Below are 27,108 nucleotides of genomic sequence, written 5' to 3'. Positions count from 1 at the left end.
TGGGTTTGAAAAAGTTATGTCAACTTATTGACGCACATTGACATAATAATATAGATATCATTTTACAATAATAGACATTTTTATAAATAGGTTTCTGAAGTAAACTATTCCAAACTTAGTAAAACACTACCCTTAGTTTCTAATTTGCATTATCACCTTTATATGAAATGCATTTACAGCTATCTGTGTGGTATTCTTCAGAGTAATGTACAACTTAAGATGCTCACATTCTGTCATTGAGCTCAGAGAGTTTGAGGTAAGAAAGAGACAATGCTTGTGCAGTTAGACCAAAAGAGCAGAGTGATACATGAGCAAATGTTTATAAAGTAAATAAGAGTTCTTCTGAGGATTAAATAATGTGAGCTTTTAAAACAGTGCCTAGAACATAGTAAATGCTCAATAAATGCCAGCTATTAATTAAACATTTTATAAGCTTTGTAACTATTGAGTCTCCACATCATTATCAAGTGAGTTAGGTCAGGATTAGTACATTTATAGGTAACTATTCTTGATAAAGTATAATATAATTATTATTGTTATTTGAATGAGGTAGATGTTATTGAATTAAGCACATTATTATTTGAATGAGGTAGATTTATGGCAGTGTTAATACTTCCTTCAATTTTCACAGGGTATTTTAATAGATCAGTTGGCATTCAAGATTTGTAATAATTTACCAGTGAAAGAAATGAAAGAACAGGATAAAATATGGCATGAACTGATAGTGTAAATAGAGAATAAAATTGACATTGTTTCATAAACTGTTAAGAACATAATTTTGGTTCCTAAAAAGTTAATGTGGCTTGTTAAAATAATTTTCTGCTAGAAAAGTATTATAATAATAATCAGTTAAATTTTGGCAGCAATGTTAAGGAATTATTTGTACCTGGAACATATTTATAAATGGAACGTATTTTAAAAACTCAACACATTTTGAAAGAACATCAGATCATTTTCTAAATGAGTTTTGATGATAAATCCTTAGATTTCAGTTTCTGTAGTCCCAGATATTGATCCCTTGAGTGAATTTATAATTTAAAAATGGAATTTTGGAATTACAGAATAAGCTTTAAGTAATTAATACTATCAAACATAGATGCAACAGTGATAATGTTGGAACGTGAAAGTCTTTATGATAGCATTTCAAATTAGCTATACAAATAATTATTTTATTTTCTATTTCAGCAATACATTCTTATGTAATTCTGCCCCAAAGCACTGTTTTACATTGTTTGGTTGCCTCCAAAAGAATTTGTGTTTAAAATAGTGTAGTGTGTCTGAAATCTGCTATAGAATGCATATTTGTAACTGCTTTGACAATAAGGAAAAAAGTATAGCCCCAAATAAATGATATTATTAAAAACCATATCATTTTAATTATTTGATGAGTGACTTTTAAATAATAACCTGGTTATTTCTAAGTAAGAAGTTTAAAGGTCAGACATCCCACCATATCACCACCTCCATATAAATTGAACTACATTTAATTAAAAAAATTTTTTGAGCATTTCATTTAGGAATTCAACAAACACACTCATTAGATATCATCATTAGGTTTTGGAGGTACAAAAGTGCCTAAAGGCAATACAGTGCCTATTTTCTGCATTCTAAAAAACCAAACCTAGAAGGATGGTTCTTGTGTAGACAGGTAAGAAATCCTTAAGTAGCTTGCAACATAGCTCAAGTAATAGATTTAAAAGTAACTATGATGCACTTTAACAAGTATGAAAATAGAAATATAGGCAAAGTATTATGTTATATGGAGTAATGAGAAGGGATGAGAGAAGGCATTTATTGAGGAAGGCATTTTGAGAAGGTATTTTTCTGAGCAAATTATTTTAAGATAAAAGGAATTTCAGTGATTGGAGGAGTGAGAGAAAGGCATTAAGATAATTATTTTATTTTATTTTGATACCTAAGAGGAAAGTTTCATGCAAAAAAAAAAAAAAAAAAAGAAGAAGAAAGAAAAGGCACCTATAGCATCCTTAGGAAAAAAAACATTCTCCAAGCTGGATGATAACAGAATGTGCTTTAAATCTGTAACCATGACCTAGATGTACTAGGCTTCCAAAGCCCAGTTTCAAGCTCTATCACTTCATTTGCCTTGAAGCTACATCCCCAAGAAGTTTCAAGTGAACAAGCATAAATAAGGAGTGGTTAATATACTGAAGATTTCATGGAAAGGGGATGGATATAAGGGACTTTCATTGAATACCACTCCCAGTTAGATATCAATGTTTTCCTCCCCCATTTCTCTCTCTAGCCTTTATCTCATAGTACTGAAAAATATACCTTATTTCCTAAGCATGTCAGCTCTCTTGCTCTGGTCTTATTTGCAACAGAGAAAAACAAAAAGCTTGATATTTAGACAATCAATTAGGTTCGAAACAAGCTCCTAGGTAATCTCAACTCTTTTCCTAAGTGGCTTATCTAGTTATTTAACCATAATAAAGAGGTTTTGTGTGAAGGTGAATAATACTAGCAGAAAGAAAAGATTTACTTCATAAAGTTACAAAGCAATCTTAGATCTCCTAAATTTTCTGCTGAAAATGCAATTAGAGAGAAGGACATAGAATTAGGGATAGATTTGGGGTCATCAGGATGATCCTTATAGTTGGAGTCATGAGCTATCTTCTGTTCACTAAAAACCTTAGGAACACTCATAATGGAGATTAGGAGTAGGGAGCAGTAATATACCTAGGGAAAGAACAAGAGTATAAATGATCCTGAAAGCCGAGCAAGGAGGGAATTCCAGAAAGCATGATAAAGAATGAACTGTAAAGGGTTCCAAATTAATCATCAAGACATGGCTGAAATGAGGTAGTAAAAGCAAAAGGTCAAGTAAAAGTTGTGCTAGATCAATTTGTTCCTTCCTCCAGTAATCTTCCACTTCCTAAGAGAGAAGTATAAAAATGTAAATTGAGGAGGAATCCAGCATAGAGGAATTAGGACTGAAGGTTTCCAAAGATGTAGATGAAGCTGGTAGAAAGGACATGATTAAAATGATTGGCCATGTTGTGTGATTTTTGGTAGGCCAGCTATCACAGTCTGAATAGGTAATTGTTTGTATGATGAAAGATTGAAAGTCCTCAAACACTGAAGTACAAATAAAGAGTAAATATCTTTCTCAAGATATTTTTGACTGCTGGGGCACACATGCCTTTCTCCACGACTCTCACTGTTTGGAACAGGCTTTGCTTATTTTCCTGCTTCATTAACATTCTATCTCTTCCCAAAATCTCTTCTCTTCATGATTTTACTTCATTTCCTATCTCTCTGTCCTTGTCACTTTCACATTATTTTATCAAAATGTACTATTTTCTAACAGTTTACTTTTCTAATTGTTCCATCACTTTTCCACTTCAAAGATAATCAAAATTTATATTATCATCATACAAGTAATACTAAGACTCAAAGACACAATAAATGGTTCAACAGGCTGAGTTTATTCCAAGGATTGAGAAACAAACTGTAGTCCAACTAATTAAAAGAACGAGAGAACTATATCTATGAATGTAGATTATGACCTCCTAGAGTTCAGAAACCCACTCATGTAATTGCTAATATCTGTACTATTGTACTTGTGAAAAAATGGGAGCAGTAATTTATCCAAAGAACATCAACAGTACTGATACTGGCACAATTGGCTAAGAATAATTGGCTGCTAGCCTTGTATAAAACAATACAATAATAGTAATAATGACACACACATTGAGCTCTTACCTTGTAATAAGCACTATTCTAAACACTTTACATATGTTAACTCATATGATCATCACAAAAGCCTTATGAATTTGGTGCTATTATTTTTCCCATATTATAGACAAGAAATAAAAAATACAGAGAGATTAAACAATTTGTCCATGATCATATAGCTAGTAAAGTGATAGTGCAGGAATTCAAAGCCATTAGCTGAATCTGGAGTTGACACTTTTGATTACTACCCTATATGCCTCTCCCATATACTAAGTCTTGGGCGTATAAGAAATAAAGGATAACTACACAGAAACCTAATTTTAATGAATTTATAGTAATAGAAATTCATATTGGTTTATACCATTTGTAATTTCAGCTGCTTGTTCTATGCCTGAAACTTTGCTAAGTGTGGGGTATATAAGAGAGAACAAGACAGTCATCTTCTGTGCCTTCATTTTAGTGGGTGAAGATGGACAAAAAAAGAATACAAACAACAAATAAAATTATGGTAGGTTGTGAAGGAAACAAACAATAGGCAGAGAAAAAGAATTGGATGAGGAGGATGCACAATTTTGAAATCAAGTTATGTCAGATGCTGGAAAAAGAAAGCAGAGAAAACTACATGTGCCAAGAATAAGACCTTGAGTTTTGTTAAGTTTACACCCTGCAGGAAGGCAAGTGTGGCTAAAGCAAAAGTAATGAAGTGGAGAAGTGTCCCGAGATGAAGTTGGAGAGGCAGGCAGGGACTAGGCCAAGTTTTATTCTAAATGTAATGAGACATGATTGAGGAACCTTAAGCAGGGCAGTGATAAGATCTATACTTCACAGTCACTTTGAGTTGCTGAATGGAGAATAGATGGACCCTGAAAGAATGCCATTTATAGAAGGCTATTTAGGGGACAGAAGTTCAGTAAAGAGGTGATGGCAGTGATAATGGAAAAGAAACTAAAAAGATTTAGGATGGTCTTTAGTGATCAAATTGAAGGCACTTACTGTGTAAGGAAAAGTGAAGATTCAAAGATGATTGTTAGGTTTTTAGTTTAAGTAACTCAAAGAATATGAATACTATTTACTTAGATAATGAAGGCTTGGGGATACAAACCAATTTTTTGAGGGCAATTCAGTAATTCCATTTTGCATATTTTATGTTGAGATGTCATTGACACACACCTAAAGATATATTAATTGCTAGATGGATGTTAGTCTTGAATTTAGATTAGAAGTGCGGACTAGAAATATAAGCACGTACATGGTCCTTAAATCCATAGGAATGGATGAGTTCACATAGGCAGAGTGTAGAAAACGGAGGAAAGAAGGTCCTAGATGAAGCCTTAAAAAATTACCTACACAAAGAGAGTTTGCTAGCAAAGGATGCTGGGAAGGAGACACTAGTGAGATATGAGAAAAACAGGAGAGAGCATGTAGATAAAACAAAAATCTCCTGAATGGGTTTCAAGAGAAAGGCAGTCAGCAGCTGCTAAGTAACTAGGTTAGAAGGAAAACAAAATGTGCATTGGATTTAGCAATTGAGAAATAGCTGGTTATCTTGAGAAGAGTCGTTTCATTGTAATTGTTTAAGAAGAAGGCAAACATTAGTGGATTGAAGATGAATGAGAAATGAGAACAGAATATATAAGCAAGTCTTCTGAAAAGTTTGCCAAGGAAGGAAATAAAGCCTGGGTTAGTAGTTGGAAGTACTCTGTGGGATCAAAGGAGCTGTAACTTTGTGCATTTTTGAAGATGACCTAGTAAAATAGGATGTATTTCTGGTGTGGGAAAGAGCAGAGGAAACAAAAGGAGCAATATCTTCGAGAAGGAGAGAGAGGACAACATAATCCAAAACACAGGTATAAGAATTCCTTGTTTTAGAAAAGCAGACACTTTTCTAATTAGGAAGGAGCAAGATACAATGGCAGTAGGTTTGTAGGGGTATGCTTTTAATGAATTTTCATATCAAAAGTTCTCTGGAAATCTTGAAAATAATTTAATTAATCCCCCAATTTATTCTTTCCACCTTACTTTGTTTTGTTCAAACATAATTGTATCTATTTAAAATATTGGGGAAAAAAAACCCACACTTTCAGAACTTACAAAAAGAGAAGGCTATTTATTGTGACGTTGATTCCTTAAATTTACCTCTTTGATAATGTAAGCGTAATTCTCTTAAACAATTAATTTTTTCATGCAATCTACCAAATTTTAATGTTTAAACATTTGGATTCTTTCTATTACTAAAAGATTAATTTCTTAAATGTCAAGCTCATTAGTTTCTTCTTAGATAACTGGTCAAAAGCTCTAAAATCTGAAGATGAGTGGCTATTCAAAATCATGTTACTCGGAATCATTTTACCCTCAAATTAATAGTAAAAAGATATGCACTCTAAAAGTCATTTTGCTTTTTTTTGCTTTTTATCTTCTCTAGGTTGGTACATAAATGCAACCAGTGACTACACTTCAGCTTTTCTTCAGGGGATGAACTGTCTATATTAAGTGAAATGTTTGTGAAAGGACAAAGGACTTGGAATATCAAAATTAAGACAATTTAGTGTTTAATATTCCTGATTTTTTAATGTCATGAAAAGCTAGTTTTTTCCTTAAACTGATTTGTTCTGTGTTATACTAATTTAGAAAATAATCATTAATCAATTTGAATCATTTCTATATAATTTAAAGATACAGATATTGGATCAAGTTATCTATATAGAACAGGAAAAGAAACAAATTAGGCATCAAAATATGGAAGGTTAGCTTGTAATTAGGCTCATGAGTTTAAGATCAACCAGCTGATGATACTGGCCAGAGCAGCAAAGGAATGGCTGGGAAAACATTCCTTCCACTGTACCCTGCTACACAGAAATCCATCTAAAAGAGGAAAGGGAGAAGGTAAAGTATATAATTCTGCTGTGGATCACAACAGCATAGAAGAATGACACTGATTCAAGTTAGAGCAAAAACAAAGTCTGAAATAAAATAAAAACTAAACGGGCTATTTACCACCACCACCCCTCCACCCCCCATACACACACACACCAGAAGACAGAATCAGGCAACAAGAAACAATCATTGTTAAACACAGGGGGTGACTGAAGAAGCAACTGAGTCTCTATATCAGAAGAAAGCTTAAAGTGATATAGAAAAAATGTCCACAGGCAATGCCAGACCAAATGTCTAGAAAGTGAAGGAAAGAGTTAAAGAATTTTTTAAAACATAGAAGAACAACTGCATAGATTAATTGCTAGTTGAAGTGGTTTGGGTGCAGGAGTCATCATTTTAACTGCTCCTGGCTGCATTAAATTTAGAGGGCCCTGTGCCTTCTGCAATGGGAATCAGAGTAGCTCAGAGTCATAATAGCATCAGAAACCACATGTATGTGTTCTGTCCAATTAATTGTATGCACTTCATTTATTATCTAACTAAAGATGCACAGTCGGCAAATACACACCAAATGCATTTTCTTGAAATGACTAATTTTTTACCAGAGAATAGATTGTACACTGAGTATAATGCTGCATTTTTGGTCAAAACGCATGTTTACTTGTGCTGTTTCCTAGATTTCCCAAAGCCTTCATTTCTATGCCTCTCTCAAGCTTGTATTTTTGAAGCTTTTTCTCATTTTTTCTTCTCCTGCATAAAAAAGTGATAACATTTTATTCCCCATTAAAAATAATTATATACAATAATACATGTCAACACATTAATAGAGACCATGTAAGCAAAGAACACTTGAACATGGCTTTAACCCAAGGGAGTACATATCTAATGATGCAAAGTGAGAAATTAGAAAGAGCACCGGAGTATTAGTTTGGATAAGAAGACCTTCCCAATTTGTCTCAAATCACACTATGGAGAATATAATCTATTCTAACTGCAAATAAGTGAATTCCTGTGTTAATTGTTTTGCATTGTGTCAATTGTTTGAGAGAAATGATGTATACTATCCAGACACCTGGAAATGGGTAGACACCTCTTTCTCAGAATGTTCTGGTCCAGCGCTTCAGCCCAAAGCCTATTTACTTCACTTGCTCATAAAGGAAATACAAGAACAGGTTCCAAGGTACTTTCTAATTATGTTTCTCAGAGAATGGGTGCATATATTAGGTCTCTTGGTCTTTCCCGTGAGGACTATGCATGGCATAAATGAGGAATTTATGCATCTTGGATTTCCTGCTCCTCCCGGGGAGCTCTTAGCAGGCGTCTGTTGGTTTACCCTTGGTAAACTCAATGTTTATCTCCCATTGCCCCTGGAGGACTGCCATGGCTATAATCATCCACACTCTCAGTCGTTTCTTTGCTTGTATGTCTTTGCTTCCAATAGAACTGTCACTGGATAGAGACATTCACTGAGACATATTTGAGTTCATATAATTTTCAGCTGCGTCTGAGTCTGGGGTCCAGGCTGAAAGTTAGAACTCAAATGTTTAAAAAACAAACAAAAAAAACTGATTAAGACAAAAAGTATACACTGTCACTTAAAAGCTTCAAACTGTTTCAAAGTGCTTCAGCATTCTCCAGGGCAAATTGTTCCTTTGTTCTTGGAAAACAAATAAATAGGCCTGTTTGTTATGCAATAGAAAGCAAAGACTCCTTTCTGATATGGAAATATTTGAGATGTTCTGGCTAAAGGAAACTGATAGTGCTTTGGGGATGATAATAAAAGCATGTCTTTGTTAAAGATAGAGTTGCATCTCTGCAAACGTTTGCTTTTGAAAACAATGTGTTTTAGCTAATGTTCTGGTTTGCTAAGCTGCTGGGAAAGCAATATACCAGAAATGGGGGTTTATTGGGTCACAAATTTACAGTTCCAAGGCCATGCAAATTTCCAAATTAAGGCTTCAAGAGGAAGACACCTTTTCTGAGGAAAAGGCCAATGGCATCCAGAACACCTCTGCCAGCTGGGAAGGCACATGGCTGGCATCTGCTCATCCTTTGCTCCTGGGTTGTGTTGCTTTCAGCTTCTGATTGTGGTGGCTTTCACCTTAAGTGTCTGTGGGTTCTCATTTAGCTTCTCCGGGGCAAACTCTGGGCTTCGTCTCTTAGCTTAGCATCTCCAAATGTCTGGACCTTTGTTGGCTCTGAGTGTTTTTTTTTCTAAGCATCTCTTGGCTCTCTTCAAAATGTCTCTGCCTTTTATCCTCTCATAGAGGATGCCAGTAAACTAATTAAGACCCACCATGAATGGACAGGGTTACATCTCCATGGAAATAATCTAATCAAATGGCCCCACCTGCAATTGTGTGGGTCACATATCCAAAGAAATAATCTAATCAAAATTCCCACCCATAATATCTCTGCCCCCACAAGATTGGATTAAAAGAACATGGCTTTTTTCTGGGGTACATAAAAGATTCAAACCAGTACAGCTAAGTAGTTCAATGGGGGCAAAAGAGAGGGTGGTGGAAATTTTCCCACTCAAACCCTTTGAATGAGTTAGCTCTCCTCTTGTTCAAGGGGTGAGGACCTGAAGTCAATGGATGCACAGTCGTGAAAGGTAGTTTTATTGCAATAATTAGACACAAGAAGAGTCAAATTCAGGTGGTCAAGAATGGCATAGTTTTATAGCTACATTCAATCACTGGAACTCACAGGATTAATACTTGATTTGGCATCTGTGGAAGGGAAGAATGAATTACGTCCCCCCAATTTAGAAATGTTCTTCACCTGTGAAGAACCCGTTATAGGTAGGCTCTCTTAAAGATGTTATTTAAGGTGTGGTCCAGCTGCATGATGGTGGTCATTAATGCAGATTACTGGAGTCCTTTATAAGCAGAAGAAATTCAGACAGAGTAGGAGAAAGCCACCAGGAGGAGCCAGAAGCTGGAACCCAATGGAACCCAGAAGAGAAAGAGGAGGATGTTGCCATATGACATGAGGCCAGAGATACAAGCGAAGGAACCCCAAGGAATGCCACAGCCAGTCCATAACACTACCTTGAGACGATATAAATTACTATTGTTTAAGCCAATCCATTTTGTGTTATTTGTCATAGCAGCCTGGTAAAAATTAACACAACATCCTTTTCCCACTATATTTTCTAACTGTTTATTTTTGTACATAATAGAGATGCAGATTTTGGTTTGCTTATTTATTGCCCACCATCTCCATGAACTTTTAAGAGATTTTCAGTAGATTTTCTGAAATTCCCAGATATTTTGTCACAGAAAATAATAATTTTTAGTACTATTGTTCTTTGTTTAAATTTTTAGTTTTTAATGTAGATTTTAATTTGTTTTGCTTTTTAATAAGTTAAAATGGTGAAAGTATGTGTTTTTTAACAGTTAAGAGATTGAAGAGCAGAGAGATTAAGGGCAAAGGGAAAAGACAAGATGCTATTGGTGTGGTTTAGGAGTGATCAGACTTGATAACCCAAATATTTGGCATCCAGTACTGGGCCACCTGTAGTCAGAATGGACATTTGACTATTTAGATCATTTCCTGGCTGGTACCCTGTACTGAGGCACATTATCTGTTCCAGTTTGCTAATGCTGCCAAAATTTAAAACACCAGAAATGGATTGGCTTTTATAAAAAGGGGTTTATTGGTTACACAGTTACAGTCTTAAGGCTATAAAGTGCCCAAGGTAACACACTAACAATCAGGTACCTTCACTAGAGGATGGCCAATGGCTGGGAAGTCACATGGCTGGCATCTACTTGCTCCCAGGTTGCATTTCAAAATGGTGTCCTCCAAAATGTCTGCATCAGCTTCCAATGGCCATCTTCAAAATGTCTGTCTCAGCTACCTCAGTGAACAACTTATGCCTGAGCTTATATAAGGCTCTAATGAACTAATCAAGGCCCATGCTGAATGGGCAGGGCCACTTCTCCATGGAAATTATCCAATCAGAGTCATCACCCATGGCTGGGAAGGGTGCATTCCAAAGAAACACTCGAAGAATTACAATCTAATCAACACTGATACATCTGCCCACACAAGATTGCATCAAAGATAATGGCACTTTGGGGGACATAATACATTCAAACTGGCACATCATCCCTGATGTGAGATTTGTTAATGGCCTTAAATAATCCAAGGAAATAAAAGTAAACACCTATATCTGAAAAGTATTATATATAATCATTTTTAATGTCTTTATTAATGTATTTATTGATGTGGACAAAAACCAAATCTACTCTAAAACCTCAAACCAGAGGAAAGGTAGTAAATTATAATTCTTAGTATCCAATCCATGCTTTAATCTATTACAATCCATTCATTAACTGAACTGTTACAGAAAAGAAAATGATTCAATCGATCCTTAGTTTGTAAAGCATTCTAAGAAACTAGTCTCAAGATAAATTAACATCATATTTATTTGCTAAAATATCTTCACTGACAATTAATGAAAGCATATGTAAAATATCTTAAAATAATTTTGAGTAATGTCTAGTTAATTGTATTTATATAGTTTTTTATTGACTTCACAACTCTGTGGCTAGACTCATAATAGAAATACCTACGTTTATCAAGCTAGAACTTAAATTTGGCCATCTTTTTATTTGCATCTTCCCATTTGATGCTTATTCTCACAGGTTTTATTCAATTCCTTCAAGATGTACTCCTGATCTACATATCTAAAAGCTTTACTGGAACGTAAAACACATCCATAACATTCATGTATTTAATGTGTACAATTCAATGGGTTTTAGCATATTCACATACAACCATCAACATGAACAGTTTTAAAACTTTTTTTTTGTATTTTTATTAGCTTTTTTTAAATTTTTAAAATGAGCAGTTGTAGGTTTCCAGAGAATTCATGCAGTTAGAACAGAATTCCCATATACCTCCTTCTGCACACATACACAAATGCACATGCATATACATAGTTTTCCCCATTATGAAGTTTATGCATCAGTGTGGTACTTTTGTTACAATTGATAAAGCAATATTATTTCAGTTATACTAACTGTAGTCCATAATTTACATTATGGTTCTCTCTGTGTTGTACAGAGTACCATGGTCTTTCTTAAAAATGTTTTATTCTGGTAACAAAAATTCCCATTTTATCCACTTTCAATTTTATAATTTGGTAGTGTTAATTGTATGCATAGTGTTGTGCAACCATCACCACCATCCATTATCAAAACTTTCTTGTGCCAGTTTGAATGTATTACGTCCCCCCAAACGCCATTATCTTTGATGTAATATTGTGTGGGCAGATGTATCAGTGTTGATTACATTGTAATTCTTTGAGTGTTTCTTTGGAATGCCCCCCACCCAGCCATGGGTGATGACTCTGGATAATTTCCATGGAGGTGTTGCTCTGCCCATTTGGGGTATGTCTAATTGATCAGTGGAGCCATATAAATGAGCTGAGGGGCAGAGGGAACTCAGTGCAGCTGTGAGTGACATTTTGAAGAGGAGCTACACAGCCAAGAAGGACACTTTGAAGAAAGCACAGGAGCTGCAGATGAGAGACAGTTTGAAGATGGCTGTTGAAAGCAGACTCTTGCTCCAGAGAAGCTAAGAGAGGACAAAGGCCCCAAGAGCAACTGAGAGTGACATTTTGGAGAGAAGCTGCAGTCTAGAGAGGAACATCCTGGGAGAAAGCCATTTTGAAACCAGAACTTTGGAGCAGATGCCAGCCACATGCCTTCCCAGCTAACAGAGGTTTTCCGGACACCACTGGCCATCCTACAGTGAAGGTACCCGATTGCTGATGCGTAACCTTGGACACTTTATGGCCTTAAGACTGTAACTGTGTAACCAAACCCCCTTTTATAAAAGCCAATCCATTGCTGGTGTTTTGCATTCTGGCAGCATTAGCAAACTAGAACATTTCTCATCCCCTCAAACAGGATTTCCATACCAATTCAGCATTAACTCCCCATTTCCCACCCCCCATTGGATTCTAGTAACCAGTATTGTAGTTTCTGAATTTATCAATTTGTGTATTACAATTATTTCATGTAAATACAATCATAGAATGTGTGTTCTTTTGTGTCTGGTTTATTTCACTCAAGGTTCATCCATATTGTCATATGTTTTAGAACTTTGTTCTTTTTTACAGCTGAATAGTATTCCATTATATATATATATATGTCTCAATTTTGTTTATCCGTTCATCTATTGATGGACATTTGTGTTGCTTCCACCTTTTAGCAATTATGAATAATGCTACTATGCATGTCAGTGTGCAAATACATGTCTGAGACCCTGCTTTTTATTCTTTTGGCTACATACCTAGAATTGTGATTGCCAGGTCATAGAGTGATTCTATACTTACCTTTCTGAGGAACCACCAAACTGTTTTTCACAGCAGCTGCACCATTTCACATTCACATTAACAATATATAAGGGTTTTTATTTCTCCACATCCTCTTCAACACCTGTTATTATTTTATTATTTTTTAATAGTAGTTATTCTGGTGAGTGAGAAATGGTATCTTGTTTTGATTTTCATTTCTTTAATGGCTAATGACATTGAGCAGCTATATATGCATTTATTAGCCATTGTATTTCTTCTTTAGAAATATCTATGCCACTCTTTTGCCCATTTCTTCATTGGGCTGTTTGTATTTTTGTTGCTCAGTTGTATGATTTCTTTATGTAGTCTGGGTATTAAACCAATATCAGATAAATGGTTTCCAAATATTTTCTCCCATTATGTAGGTTCACTGTTTACTTTCTCCATTAAGTCTTTTGATGCACAAAAGTTTTAATTTTGATGCAATCTTATTTATTGATTGATTTAGTTGGCTGCAACTTAACTAACAATTACATCTTCAAAAAGTTTTATTTACAAATGTATTCACACCCTCTTGACCAGGTGTTAGGACCTGAGCATGCCTATTGTGGGGTCATGATTTAATTCCCATGGTTGGCCCTCTGGACTCCAAAAAGACATGTTCTTCTCACATGCAGAATGCGTTCATTCCATTGCAACATCCCCAAAGCCTTAAACCATTTTAGAATAATGCTAAGTCCGAAGTTTCATCAAAATCAATTATGGGGATGGTTTGTTCTATGGCAAAATTCCTCTATCTACTGGATCTGTGAAACTTGGAAAACAATTATTTGATTCCAATATAAAATGATGGAACAGACATAGGAAAAACATTCCCATTCCAGAAGGGAGAAATTGGAAGGAAAATAGGAGCCCCAAGACCCAAGCAAGTCCAAAATGAAGTAAGGCAAACTCCATTAGATTTCAGTGTCTGAGAATTATTTGTGGATGTATGTTGTGTTCTCCAGAATGGTTGGAGTGGCAGCCCTACACTTTTTAAGTACTTGTGCTACAGCCCTGCTCACCATAAAACTGAGTTTTAGGCCCTACCCTTTCTGAGCATTGGATGGAGGCCAGGCTCTCCACAAACACTGGGGTACCATCTCTGAGATCTGGGGAAGTAGCACTCTCTTTGAACAGCAGGACATAAGGCCTGGCACTTCCAAGAACCAGGGCAAATGGACTGCGCCCTCCAAGTACAGGGACTGAACTGCCCATTCCGCACACATGGGTGGTCCTGCTCTCTTGGCCTGAGATCTCTTAGGTTCAGAACTCAGATTCCATAGTTCTGCCCTTGAAGTTATTCTTCCTTCAGTTTTTCCTTTCTACATCCCTTTCAGGCATTGCTTCTGTTCATATAAATTTTGCAAAAACCTTGTTGGCTTTGTTTGCAGTTTCAGAGGGTCCAAATCATCATACAAAAGAACTTTCCAAAGATTCTTCCTGTATAATTGCCTTCTGATCCTGACTTCCACTGCAATGGCTCACTGATTCTGTGTTCAGTTACACACTATTTAGCAAAGGGTCATTTAGTTAAAACCTTACATGGAGACCTGTCCTCTGGGGACTCACTTTCTGAAAGCTCAGAGAAGTCTCTAGTATCAGAGTTTCCTACCTGGATAGGATGAGAATTTTCAAAATCACCAATTTCTGGTTTCTTTGAGCTTAAGGGTTAAGTTCTCAGCTTATCTCTTTTCTCTCTCTCATCTTACTTTAAGCTGCAAGTAGAAAACAGGCCACCTCTTCCACACGTAGCTTGGAAATCTCCTTAGCTAAATATCCGAGTTCATCACTTGCAAGTTCTTCCCACCTATGATCAGAACACAATTTCAGCAAGTTCTCTGCGACTTTATAACAAGACTCACCTTTCTTCCAATTCTCTATAATGCATTCATCATTTCCTGCTCAGGCTTTGCCCTCATTAGAAGTAACATTAACATCCATAGTTCTACTGATGTCTCTTGGAAGCAATCTAGGATTTTTCTGTCAAACACCTCACAATTCTTCCAGACTCTACCAATTACCCATTTCAAAGCTATTTCCACATTTTTAGGTATTTATAATAGCAACACTCCATCAAACACTGTTTTAGTATCTTAGCTGCTAAAATAAATACCATACAGTGCGTTGGCTTAGCAACAGGAATTTATTGATTCACAGTTTCAAGGCTAGGAGAAATCCAAAATTCAGACCAGGAAGACAGTACTTTCTCCCTGAAAACTGTGGCATTCAGGGCTGGCTGCCAGCGATTCTTGGGTCTTGCTCTTTCTATCACATGGTAATGCGCACAACAGCATCTTCTCTTTTCCCTTCTGTGTTCTGCTGAATTCCAGCTTCTTACCCTGAGACTTTTCAGCTTTTTCCCTGAGACTTTCTCTATAAGGCCTTTAGTAATATGATTAAGACCCATCCCCTGGTCACCCTTTAACTAAAAATAACATCCTCTGATGTTCCTATTTATGAATGGAGTCACACCATAGGACAAGGGATTGGGACCTGAGCATGCCTTCGTGGGAGACATGATTCAATCCCAATATTATTTCTTTTGTTGCTTTTGCTTTAGGTATAAAATCTAAGAAGTGATTCCCTAACCCATTGTACCCACGATGTTTCCATATGTTTTCTTCCTTTCTAATTTGCACGTCTTTTATTTCTTTTTCATGACTAATTGCTCCGGCCAGAACTTCCAGTAAGTACAATGTCGAATAACAGTGATGACAGTGGGCATCTTTGTTCTTGTTCCTGAACTTAGGAGGAAAGGATTCAGTCTCACCATTGAGTATGATGTTAATGGTAGGTTTTTCATATATGCCCTTTGTCATGGTGAGGAGGTTTCCTTCTACTCCTAGTTTTCTGAGTGTTTTTTTACTGACAGGCTGCTGATTTTCATAAAATGCTTGTTCTGCATCCACTGAGATGCCTGTGTGTCTTTTTTTCCTTCATTCTATTAATACAGTGTATTAAATTCATTGATTTTCTTATATTGAACCATCCTTGCATAACTGGGAGAAATCCCACTTGATCATCGTATATAATTCTTACAATGTACTATTGGATTTGGTTTTCTGGTATGTTCTTGAGCATTTTTGCATCTATATTCTTGAGTAATAATAGCCTGTAATTTTCTTTTCTAATGATATCTTCATTTGGCTTTGGTATTATGGGGCTGCTGGCCTCATAGAATGAGTTAGGAGTAATTATCTCCTCTTCAATTTTTTGAAAGACTTTAAACAGGATTGGTGGTAATTTTTCTTTTTTTCTCTTTTTTCTTTTTATTTAAAATTTTTTATTAATATTTTTTGTTAGAGGAGTTATAGGTTTGCAGAAATATCATGCATAAACAGTATAAAATACAGAGTTCTCATTCACCACCCTATTATTAACATGTTGCATTAGTGAGGTACGTTTGGTATAATTCATGAAAGAACATTTTTATACTTCTGTTAACTTTAGTCTTGTTTGCACTGGGGTCCTTGGTTATTATTTTAATGTATGTATGGTCTACAGTGGTGTTCTCTCATTCATTCATTTTTTTTTCAATGGTTTTAGTCACACATGTACACTCTACCTAAAGTGTGCAATCTGTGGTTCTTGGTGTAATCACAATGTTAGGCATTTACCATCACAGTCAATTTGAGAACATTCTCATTGCTCAAAAAAAAAAAAAAAAAAAAAAATCCCCTAACCCTTATACTCCCCTTAGCTTTGGTGTAGTACCTTTGTTACAATTGAAAGAGTATTATGTTACTGTTAACTATAGACCTTAATTTGCATTAATTGTATTTTTCCCTAATACCATCCTATTATTAACACTTTGTAATAGTGATGCACATTTGTTCTAGCTCATTAAGAACTTTCTTATATTTATATAATTAAACACAGTCATTGTCCACAACAGGTTACACTATGCTATACAGTCCCATGTTTTACCCTCTAGCTTTCCTTCTAGTTACATACATGCCCATAGACTTCCCCTTTCAACCATACTCACATTCAGCCCTGTTAGTTACACTTACAGTATTGTAGTACCATCATCGCCATCTATTACCAAACCTTTATAATCAACCTCATTAAAAATTCTGTACCTCTTAAGCATCATCTACACTTTCCCCACCATCTTTTTATCTCCTGGTAACCTATACTCTGGATTTTAACTCCTAGAGTTTGGTCATTATAATTACTTCATATTAGTAAGACCATACAATTTTTGTCCTTTTATGCTGGCTTATTTCGCTCAACATAATGTCCTTAAGGTTCATCTATGTTGCTGCATGCTTCAGGACTTCATTTCCTCTTACAGCTGCATAATTGAATTGCTGGTAATTTTTCATGAAAGGTTTGGTAAAATGCCCCAGTGAAGCCATCTGGTCCTGAGCTTTTCTTTGTTGGAAGGTTTTTGATGACTGATTCAATCTCTTTAGTTGCTATTGATCTGTTGAGGACTTCTATATTTCCTTGAGTCAGTGTAGCTGATTTGTGTCTTTCTAGGCATATGTCCATTTCTTCTAGGTTATCCAATTTTTGTACAATTCTTCATAGTATCCTCTTGTAATCCTTTTTATTTTTGTGGGGTCAATAGTAATGCCCCCACTTTCATTTGTGATTTTAGCTATTTTTTTCTCTCTTTTTTCCTTTGTCAGTCTAGCTAAAGTTTTGTTGATTTTATTGATTTTTTTTTCAAAGAAACAACTTTCAGTTTCAGTGCTCTGCTCTGTTATTTTCCTCTTTGTTTTTTTGTTTTTAAATTTGCTGTTTCACTTCCACCACTCTAATCTGTGTAATTTCCTTCCTTCTCTTCACTTTGGGTTTATTTTCTTTTCTTTCTCCAATTCTCTAGTGTGAGGTTAGTTCTCTTATTTGAGATTTTTATTTTTTTTAATGTAGGCATTTGGAGCTGTGAATGCCCCTCTCAGCACTGCCTTTGATACATCCCATAGTTTTGATATGTTGGGCTTTTGTTTCCACTTCAAGGTATTTCCTAGTTTCCCTTGTGTTTCTTCTTTGACCCATAGGTTGTTTAAGAGTGTGTTGTTTAATTTCCATATTTGTGAATTTCCCATTTTTCCCTCTGTTATTGATTTCTGGCTTCATTCAGAGAAGCGATTAGAGAAGATAATATTTTATGATTTCAATATTTTTCTTATTTTTTGAGATTTGTGACCTAACATATAGTGTATCCTGGAAAATGATCAATGTACACTAGAAAGGAATTAGTTTTCTGCTGCTCTTGGATAAAGTGTTCAATATATGTTTATTAGATCAAGTTGGTTTATAGTATTGTTTAAGTCTTTTACTTCCTTATCAATATTTTTTCTAAATGTTCTATGCATTATTGAAAATGGTTGATTCAATTCTCCTACTATTAATATAGAACTTTCAATTTCTCCCTTTAAGTTTGTCAATATTTGCTTCAGATACTTTTGAGCTCTGCTGTTAGTTGCATATACATTTATAATTGTCATATTTTCTTTTTGAATTGACACTTTCATCAGTATATAATGTCCTTCTTTGTTCCTTTTAACATTTTTGACCTAAAGTCTATTTTATCTGATATTGGTATATTATCTCAGCTCTATTTTGTTTACTATGTCCATGGTGTAATTATTTCCATCTTTTTACTTTCAAGCTAGTTGTGTCTTTAAATTTAAAGTCTCTTAAAAACAGTGTATTGTTGGTGTGGAACTTTTTTATCCAGTCCATCAATATCTGCCTTTTGATGGAGAGGTTTATATAACTACTGATCACGTGGGACTGACTTCTTCCATTTTGCTATTTGGTCTTTGTAAGTCTTGTACCTTTTGTGTCAGTCAATTCTATGTTAATGGCTATTTTCCTATTCACTTGATTTTTTATAGTGTACCATTTTGAATCCCTTCTCATTTCTTTCTGTATATACTTTTCAGATATTTTCTTTGTGGCCACCATGGGGCTTAAATTTAACACCCCAAATCCATAACAATTACATTCAGATTGGTACAACTCCTCTATCCCCCTCCACACAACTTTTTGTTATATTTGTGACAAATTGTATTTCCCAAACTATAGACTTAGCATTAATTTTTATGCATTTGTATTTTAGAATATTTACAAGAGATCTTTATTTCTTTCTACTGCTTTCATCCACAGTCTAGTGTTACTTCCTTTCAGTCTGAAAATGTCCCTTTACTATTACTTTAAAACATGTCTGGTGGTGATGAACTCCCTTCAGCTTTTATGTATCTGGGAATGTCTTAATTTCTCCCTCATTTTTGAAAGGTAATGTCATTGTATATAAAATTCTTGGTTGGTATTTTTTTCTTTCAGCCCTCTAAATATTCTTCGTCTTTTATCCATAGTTAATCTTATTTGGGCTCCCTTAAGCATAACATATTGCTTTTTCCTTGAAGCTTGTAGAGCTCTCTCCTTGCCTGTGGCATGAGACAGTTTGGCCACAAGTGTCTGGGTATGGTTCTTTTTTAGTTTATCCTGTTTGGGCTTTGTTGGGATTCTAGGATGTGCATATTCATGTCTTTTGATAAACTTGGGAAGTTTTTTGCCATGATATCCTTGAATATTTCTTCTGCCATTTTCTCTCTTTCTTCTCCCTCTAGGACTCCCATTATGTGTATATTTGTATTATGGTGTCCCAGATGTCTATTAGGCTGTTCACTTTTTTACATTCTTTCTTCTTTCTGCTACTCAGCCTGAATGATTTTAATTGTCATTACTTTTGAGTTTCCTGATTCTTTCTTCTGCCAGCTCTAATCTGCTATTAAAACATTATAGGGAATTTTTTATTTTAGTCATTGTAGTCTCCAGTACTTCTGTTTGGTTTCATTTTATAATATTCCTCTCTTTATTGAGAGTCTCATTTTGTTCACTCATAATTTTCCTGATATCTTTTAGTTCCTTTAGCTCTTTGAGCTTATTGAAGATCATATTTTTAAAGTCTTTTTCTGATAAGTCCAAAATTTGTCATTCTTCTTTGACGGTTTCTGAAGTTTAATCTTGTTCCTTTTGATACCATCATTTCCTGTTTGTTTGTCCTGTTATCTTTTATTGTACACTGTATATGTTAATATTTTAATATGTTAACTTTGAGCTTTGGTCTCTGTGATGTTTATTGCTTAAATTTATATCCAGCTAGTTTTATGACAGTGATTTCTTGAGTGCTGGGAACTAACAAAGTCAAACAGTCCAAAGGGAAGAGAAAAAAAAAGGCTTTCATGGTCCTTGCAAATCGGCTTTATGTGGGATGGTACTCTTCTGCAGAGTTTATCTCTTCTCTCAAGAATATCAGCTTGAGCTGAAAGTACATGGTCTTATCTGTCTTTTCTGAGCCTGTTTTCTGTCCTGGGCATGTGCTCCAGGCATTAGGAATTTCCCCTTTTACAGGGATCTGAATTCTCCCGCTACTTCCTTTGAAATATACTTTTCCTCCCTCCTGGATGCTTTATTATAAGTCTTGAAGCTGGTAGTCCTTTGCCCCTGGCCTCTTCTATTTGATTGTTTCTTATACTGCTTTAGCTGCCCATAATCTACTTCTGATTTCAGGGCAAATTCTGGGAATGTGAGCCAGAGAGATTTTCCTGTTCAGTCCTTCACGCTGTCATCTGATAGACTGTTACCAACATAAAGGCACCCTAGTTTGTGCATAGTTTTTACTCTGGTCCTTCCAGAATAGGGTCATGTTCCCACAGTGAGACAGCAAGACAGCTCCATGCTGGGGCAGAGTTATGAGACAGGCCAGGAAGAGTTTCTCCAACTGGTTTTAAGCTATGTTTTCTTGATTTGGTGCTTGTCTTGTTACTGCAACCCTCTAAATGCTTTTAGAGTTCTGAGGAAGACGGCGCTACCATTTTTTTTGGACCAGTTTTTAAAAGGTTCTGTGAAGTGACAGAACCCTCAAGCATCCTTTGCCACCACTTTGGTTGACCAAAAGTCTTGTAGAACATTTTAATCATCCCCAAGAGAAACCTTGTACCCATTAGTAGTCAGTCCATATTTGCCCCCAAGCTTCCAAGCCACAGGCAACCACTAACATACTTTCTTTCTCTAGAGATTTACCTATATTGTACATTTCATGTAAATGGAATCATACAATATCTGGTCTTTTGTAATGGCATCTCCCACTTAATATAATGTGTTCAAGATTCATGCATGTTTCAGCATATACCAGTACTTCATTATTTTAATGTCAAATAATATTCACTTGTATGGATATACCACATTTTGTTTATCCATTCATCAGTTGGTGGACATTTGGTTAGTTTCCACTTTTTGACTATGATGAATAAAGCTGCTATGAGAACATTCATTTATTTGGAGTACGTATCTAGGAGTGGAGGTGGCAGACTATAAGATAGTTATATATTTAACATTCTGAAAAGTGCCAAACTGCTTTACAAAGTAGCTGTATCACTTTACATCCCCACCAGAAAGGTATGAACATTCCAATTTCTTCATAATCTCACCAACACTTGTTATTATCTTCTTTAATATAGCCATTCTAGTGAGTATAAAGTGTGATTTTGATTTGCATTTCCCTAATGACTAATGATATTGAGATTTCAAGTGCTTATCAGCCATTTGTATACCTTCTTTTGAGAAATGTCTATTCATATCTTTTTGACCATTTTTCAGTTAAGTTATTTGTTTATTTATTGTTGAGTTACAAGAATTTTATATATTCTGGATGCAAGTTCATTATCAGATAAATTATTTTTAAATATTTTCTCCCATTCTGTGGGTTGGCATTTTACTTCTTGATGGTACGTTTTGGAGAACAAAAGTTTTAATTTTGTTGAAGACCAATTTATTATTATTATTGTTATTATTATTTTGGCTTTTGATGCTTATTATTTTTGTATCATATCTTCATAACTCCAGATTTACTTCTATCTTGTATTTTAAGAGTTTTATAGTTTCAGTTCCCACATTTAGGTCTATGATGCATGTGTGTGCGTGTGTGTGTGTGTGTGTGTGTGTGTGTGTGTGTGTGTGTGTGTGTGTGTGGTTTGAGGTAAGGGTCATTCTTTTGCATGTGAATATACAGTTGTTGCAGCATAATTTGTTGAAAAAACTGTTCTTTCCCCATTGAATTTTCCTAGTACCATCCTCTGAAATCAATTGATCATAAATGTAAGGGTTTGGTTTCTGGTATATTTGTCTATCTTTATGCCAGCAACTCACTTTTATTACTATAACTTTGTAGTAAGTTTTGAAATTTGGAAATGTAAGTCTCCCAACTTTGTTCTTCTTTTGTAAAAATTGCCTTGACTATGCTAGGTCCCTTGAATTTACATATACATTTTAATATCAGCTTGCCAGTTTCTGGGAAAAAGCCAAATGGTATTTTATATGTATTGCCTTGGTTCTGTACATTAATTTTTGGAATAGTAACATCTTAATAATATTGCCTTACAACCTATGAACATGAGATGTCTTTCCATTTATTTGTCTTCTTTATTTTTTCAGAAGTTTTGTAATTTCATAGTGAACATTTTAACTTTTGTTATATTTATTATCAAAATTTTATTTTAATTATTTGTAAATATAATTGCCTTCTTAATTTCATTTTCTGGATTGTTCATTGCTAGTGCTTATGGATACAATTAATTTTGTATTGTGCATCCTGGGCGAACCCATTTATTGGTTCTAACAGTTTTCTAGTGAGCTACTCAAGGTTTTCAATTTATAAGAACATGTTATCGGCAAATAGAGATAGTTTTACTTACTTTTTTCCAAACTGGATGCTTTTTATTTTCTTGCCTAATTGCCCTGGCTATTTTCACAAGTATGATGATGAATAAAAGTGGTGAGAGCAGATGTTGTTGTCTTTTCCCTGATCTTATGGTGGAGCATCCAGTCTTCCACCATTAAGCATGATGTTAGATAGGTTTTCTTCATCAGGCTGAGAGAGTTATCTTCTATTCCTAGAAATACTTAGTATTTTATGTGAGGAAAGAATTCTGTATTTTGTTAAGTAAACGTGTAGGTCAATAGTCTGAGGATGGTTATTGGCTGATTGCCATGAAGGAAAGTGCATGGGAGCCATGGGGTATCTCACCAAAAAAATAAGAAAGGAACGAAGAACAGAAAGAACAGAATTATTATAGGGCTTTTAGTTAAGGGGGAGTGTTTAGGCAAAATTTAAATGAAGCAGTTTTTTGTTTGTTTGTTTGCTTTAAGGCTTAAAACAAAAGACAGCTTTGTGTAAAGTTCATCAGGTCTGAATTGTGAAGTGCACCCAGGATCCTGTTTCCTTGGAAACAACAAAGTTAAAATAGATGTGTAATATTATGTCCAGAAACCTCTTAATTTATGTTCTGTAACTGGATTGAAAATTGAAGCTGCTTCTCAGTGTCAAAGTGACTTAGACCCTCCACAAGATTGGGTTGTTTCATACTACTCAGAAAATTTTAAATAGCAAACTTTTTAGTCTATGGTTTTAGAAAACAAGCCATGAGTAAGAAAGCAGCACTCCATCAATGAGGATGTCATTATGACACTTTACATCTCTAGCATGTTCTGGGGAGAAATTTTCTTTCCTGTTAACTTTGCATCTGGCTGTATCTATTTCTATTATGCCAGGCAGATGAATTGCAGGGAAGATTTTTACTTTCTTAACATCACTCTGTTTCAAATTTTTGTGTTTTGTACATGTGGCTTTCTACCAAGAACATCCTTCCCTGATTTTCCCATTTAGCATGCGGTTATGCTTCCTTTAGAACACTGTACAGACAGGGAGGAGCAGCTGCCCCTTCTTTGGTAACAAGAGGAAGGTGTATTCTCTATGTAGTGAAGTCTTGCAGCAGCTATGTTTGGGTGTCACTTTCCCAGGCTATTAAGATCAGTCAGCCCAGTGGTTGCCATGGAAACTAGGACCAAGAAAATGAAGTTATCCATGGTTCTGAGTTATTTGCCTGCCTTGTGTTTTTTGTTGAGTTGGCCACCTCTCCTTACTTTTACAAACACATTTCAAAACCTCATCTGTGCTTGGTGAAACCCAATTCCCTGTTTAAAGAAGAAAAAAAAAAAGAAAAGGAATTTTTTTTTTAAGTGTGTGCTTGGAGTGCAATGACAGTGTTTTTACCGGTTATGCATCAGACTTCCAAGAGACGTCCAATGTAATTCTTTTATTTTACTATAGTGGAACCATAGAGCTACAGCAATAGAACTGTTATAGTTACTTCCTTAATTATGTCTAGTCTACATCTTTGAGTTTGAGGATACTTAAATCTGTATTGATTTGCTCTACTCAGTATTTCAGGTTTGGTTAATTAGATAGTCAGGCATTTTACTCTTATTTTCAAACTACACAATTGTTCTGCCAGTACCAATAACTTGCAATTCTTATTCTAACTGTTCAAATGATTCAGGAACCTCAATATTCAAACACACACACACACACACACACACACACACACACACACACACACACACACACCCCATAAGCCCCACACTCTTGTTAAATCATAAAATGGACATAATTGTCTTATACTATCTCAACTAAAATATTTTTCATGATTTATTAGTTTAGTATATATTTAATTGGATGTTTTACTAATGCCAGTAACAATTTTTATAGGCCTTGAAGACCTTTTTGAGACTGAAAACAAAAATAAATGACATGTATTACTGAAATATTTTAAAAGGAAATACCAGATTATGATTAAGTGCACTATCGGGTGTCATCTATTACCCAAATAAAAGAGATTATACCTGGACAGAGAGATGCATTGTGTAGTCTAGTATTCTTGGAACTATATCATCCATTAAAAAGAAGCATATTTATCTTGATTATGGGAAGTGGTTCTTGCTGATTTGGAAGAAAAAAAGTGGCCAGGAGGAAGATCTGTCAAAATCACTGGAAGGAGAATATGCATAGTAAGGATGGGTTAATGATTCTGATTTGCTTGGATTTATTCAGAGTTTTGCCATTTCTCATTCTCTTTGTGAGTGATGAAGGGGAAATGACACTGCACACACTTCTAATAGAGTTAACTTCATTTCTGAAATGATTTGAATGTGCAAACAATATAATGAAATGGGTGATTTACCAGTTGATAACTGATACGGCTTTGACCAATATCATCAACCTCCCACCCGCTCCCCCCAAATAGGAACACCATATGAATCATGCTAAAAATAGCTTAATCTATTTTACTATTATTGTGTTTTATAATTTCCTTCCATCACCTCTGGCTTAGATTTCCATACTCATCACCCCTGTGAATTCCTTACAAATAACTTTATGGACTGTGAGAGAGGAGGCCACTCTTGGAAAATTACAGGGAATATTAATTCACCCTGGATCAGACTAGTTGGGACTAATGAATCATTTGGTCAGTGCCAGTTTGGTGTAGATTCAGAATAAATGATAGGTGCTATAAATCCATCTCTAAATAATAGTGCTATTAAAAACATATGCCTTTGGATAGATGGGCTTGGGCCAAAATCTTGCTTTAACATTATCAGTCCTGTGACCATTGGTTTCAGTTGCCTTCTTGGGAAAAGAGGAAAAATGAAACAAATTTATTTATACACAAGATAAAATGATGTATGCAAATAGTTAACACATTTCCCAGCAGAAAGAAGTGCCCGATAAATGATAGCTATTACTTTTATTATTAGTGGATTTTTCTGTGTTGCATGTAGAAAAATCACAAATGACAAAAATTTAATCGCATGAAAAAAATTTGTTCAAAAGGCTATAATTAGTGTTTTGCACTCCCACTAAATCTTACCGACCTCAAACTAAGTATCTATTCATATACATCCGAAAACAACCCTATTAATCTGCCTGTTTTGAGTGGCTGAATAATTCCTTTTAGAAATTCCTTGATACAAATACATTACAAAGGCTAGTTCCATAGTTTATTATCACATTCATTTTTTACTATGACTAGAAAGTTATATACATCATTTCTGAGATTAAACATGCTGAAAATAATAACTTTGTGGAAAATGTAACATGAAGGAAAAACTAATATTCTGTTATTCGAAACATATATTCAAAGCACTTGTATGTTAAATAAAGAAAAAAAAACTACTCTGTTATCCAAGTTATTAGGAAAGCACTTTTAGGAAGTAATTACTCTTTTTTTTCTCATTGTCACTTTTATGTATTAGAGCCTGTGCACCACTATTTATCTTTTTCCAACAACATTTGAAGCATGCCTTAGTTGGCAATTAATTCATTCTTTTGTTTTGTTTTTATGTAACATTAGTTGAACAGAATCAAAGAACTTTGCAGCATTAACATATTAAAACATATCTACTATTGTTTGATAGTTACAAGTGTGGCATTGGATTTGGGTTTTTGATGTTGTTGTAGTTTTTAAGACAAACTCATTATAATTGCACCTAAATGGTATCTTTCAAATGATTTTCACAAGCATCTCTAAATTGTTGCACACTGGATACTTTTGAAAATTAATTAAGATACAGGAAAAAGAAAGCCTCCCCTTTCCTAAATAAAAGGCAATTATTTGAGTTTTTGGATGACAGGATTCAAACTTATTAATGACATCTTTTTTTGCAAAGCTATTCCTGTAACATATGTAACAATTCACAGCTAAGTTTTGCTATGCATAATCAGCTATTAATGACATTTACTATAGGCTTCACAATTATTATAATTTTATCTTGGAAGGCTTGTGGAGAAATGAATGATAAAATAACATATAGGTATAAATGTATGTCTTTAATGCCTTTTCTGTCCAGAAGCTATGTTTTTTGTAAATGAAAATGTAAATTTGTTCTCTCCCCCCCCCCCCAACAGATGTGGGATCTGTGGAAGGTCTTGCCTATCACCGAGCCTGGGATACACTCTACTGGACCAGCTCCACTACTTCATCCATCACCAGACACACAGTGGACCAGAGTCGACCTGGAGCGTTTGACCGGGAAGCCGTCATCACGATGTCAGAGGACGACCACCCACATGTTCTAGCCTTGGATGAATGTCAGAAGTAAGAAGCAGTTCATTTGTATTTATGTGTTATAATTATAAGTCAGAAGAATATCAGAGTCTATGTTCATTTAAAAATCAATTAACTTTAATAATAAAGGTTTCCTTTGAAGTTCTGTTTTTACAGTTTATAAAACTATTTTTTAAATGGGAGTAGTGTAAATTTGAATAATTAAAATCTGAACCCTTTAAATGCTAGGTTTCATCTCAATGACAGATCTAGTAAAAGCAA

At 35.0% G+C, this 27,108-nt stretch overlaps 1 protein-coding gene across 5 annotated transcripts in view; it reads left to right on the top strand.

Moving 5' to 3' along the window:
- LRP1B (LDL receptor related protein 1B) overlaps nt 1-27,108 on the top strand; it is a 1,893,223-nt gene that overhangs the window by 1,502,744 nt on the left and 363,371 nt on the right. For all 5 annotated transcript variants that reach the window (XM_037849262.1, XM_037849261.1, XM_037849260.1 and 2 more), the window contains one exon: nt 26,688-26,877. In XM_037849262.1, the coding sequence (XP_037705190.1) occupies nt 26,688-26,877 (190 nt within the window). The remainder of the gene's footprint in view (nt 1-26,687; nt 26,878-27,108) is intronic.

Source organism: Choloepus didactylus, chromosome 9, assembly GCF_015220235.1.
Source record: "Choloepus didactylus isolate mChoDid1 chromosome 9, mChoDid1.pri, whole genome shotgun sequence".
Taxonomy (NCBI): Eukaryota; Metazoa; Chordata; class Mammalia; order Pilosa; family Megalonychidae; genus Choloepus; species Choloepus didactylus.
Note: the sequence above shows the minus strand (reverse complement) of the source record. Positions and strands in the feature narration are given on the sequence as shown.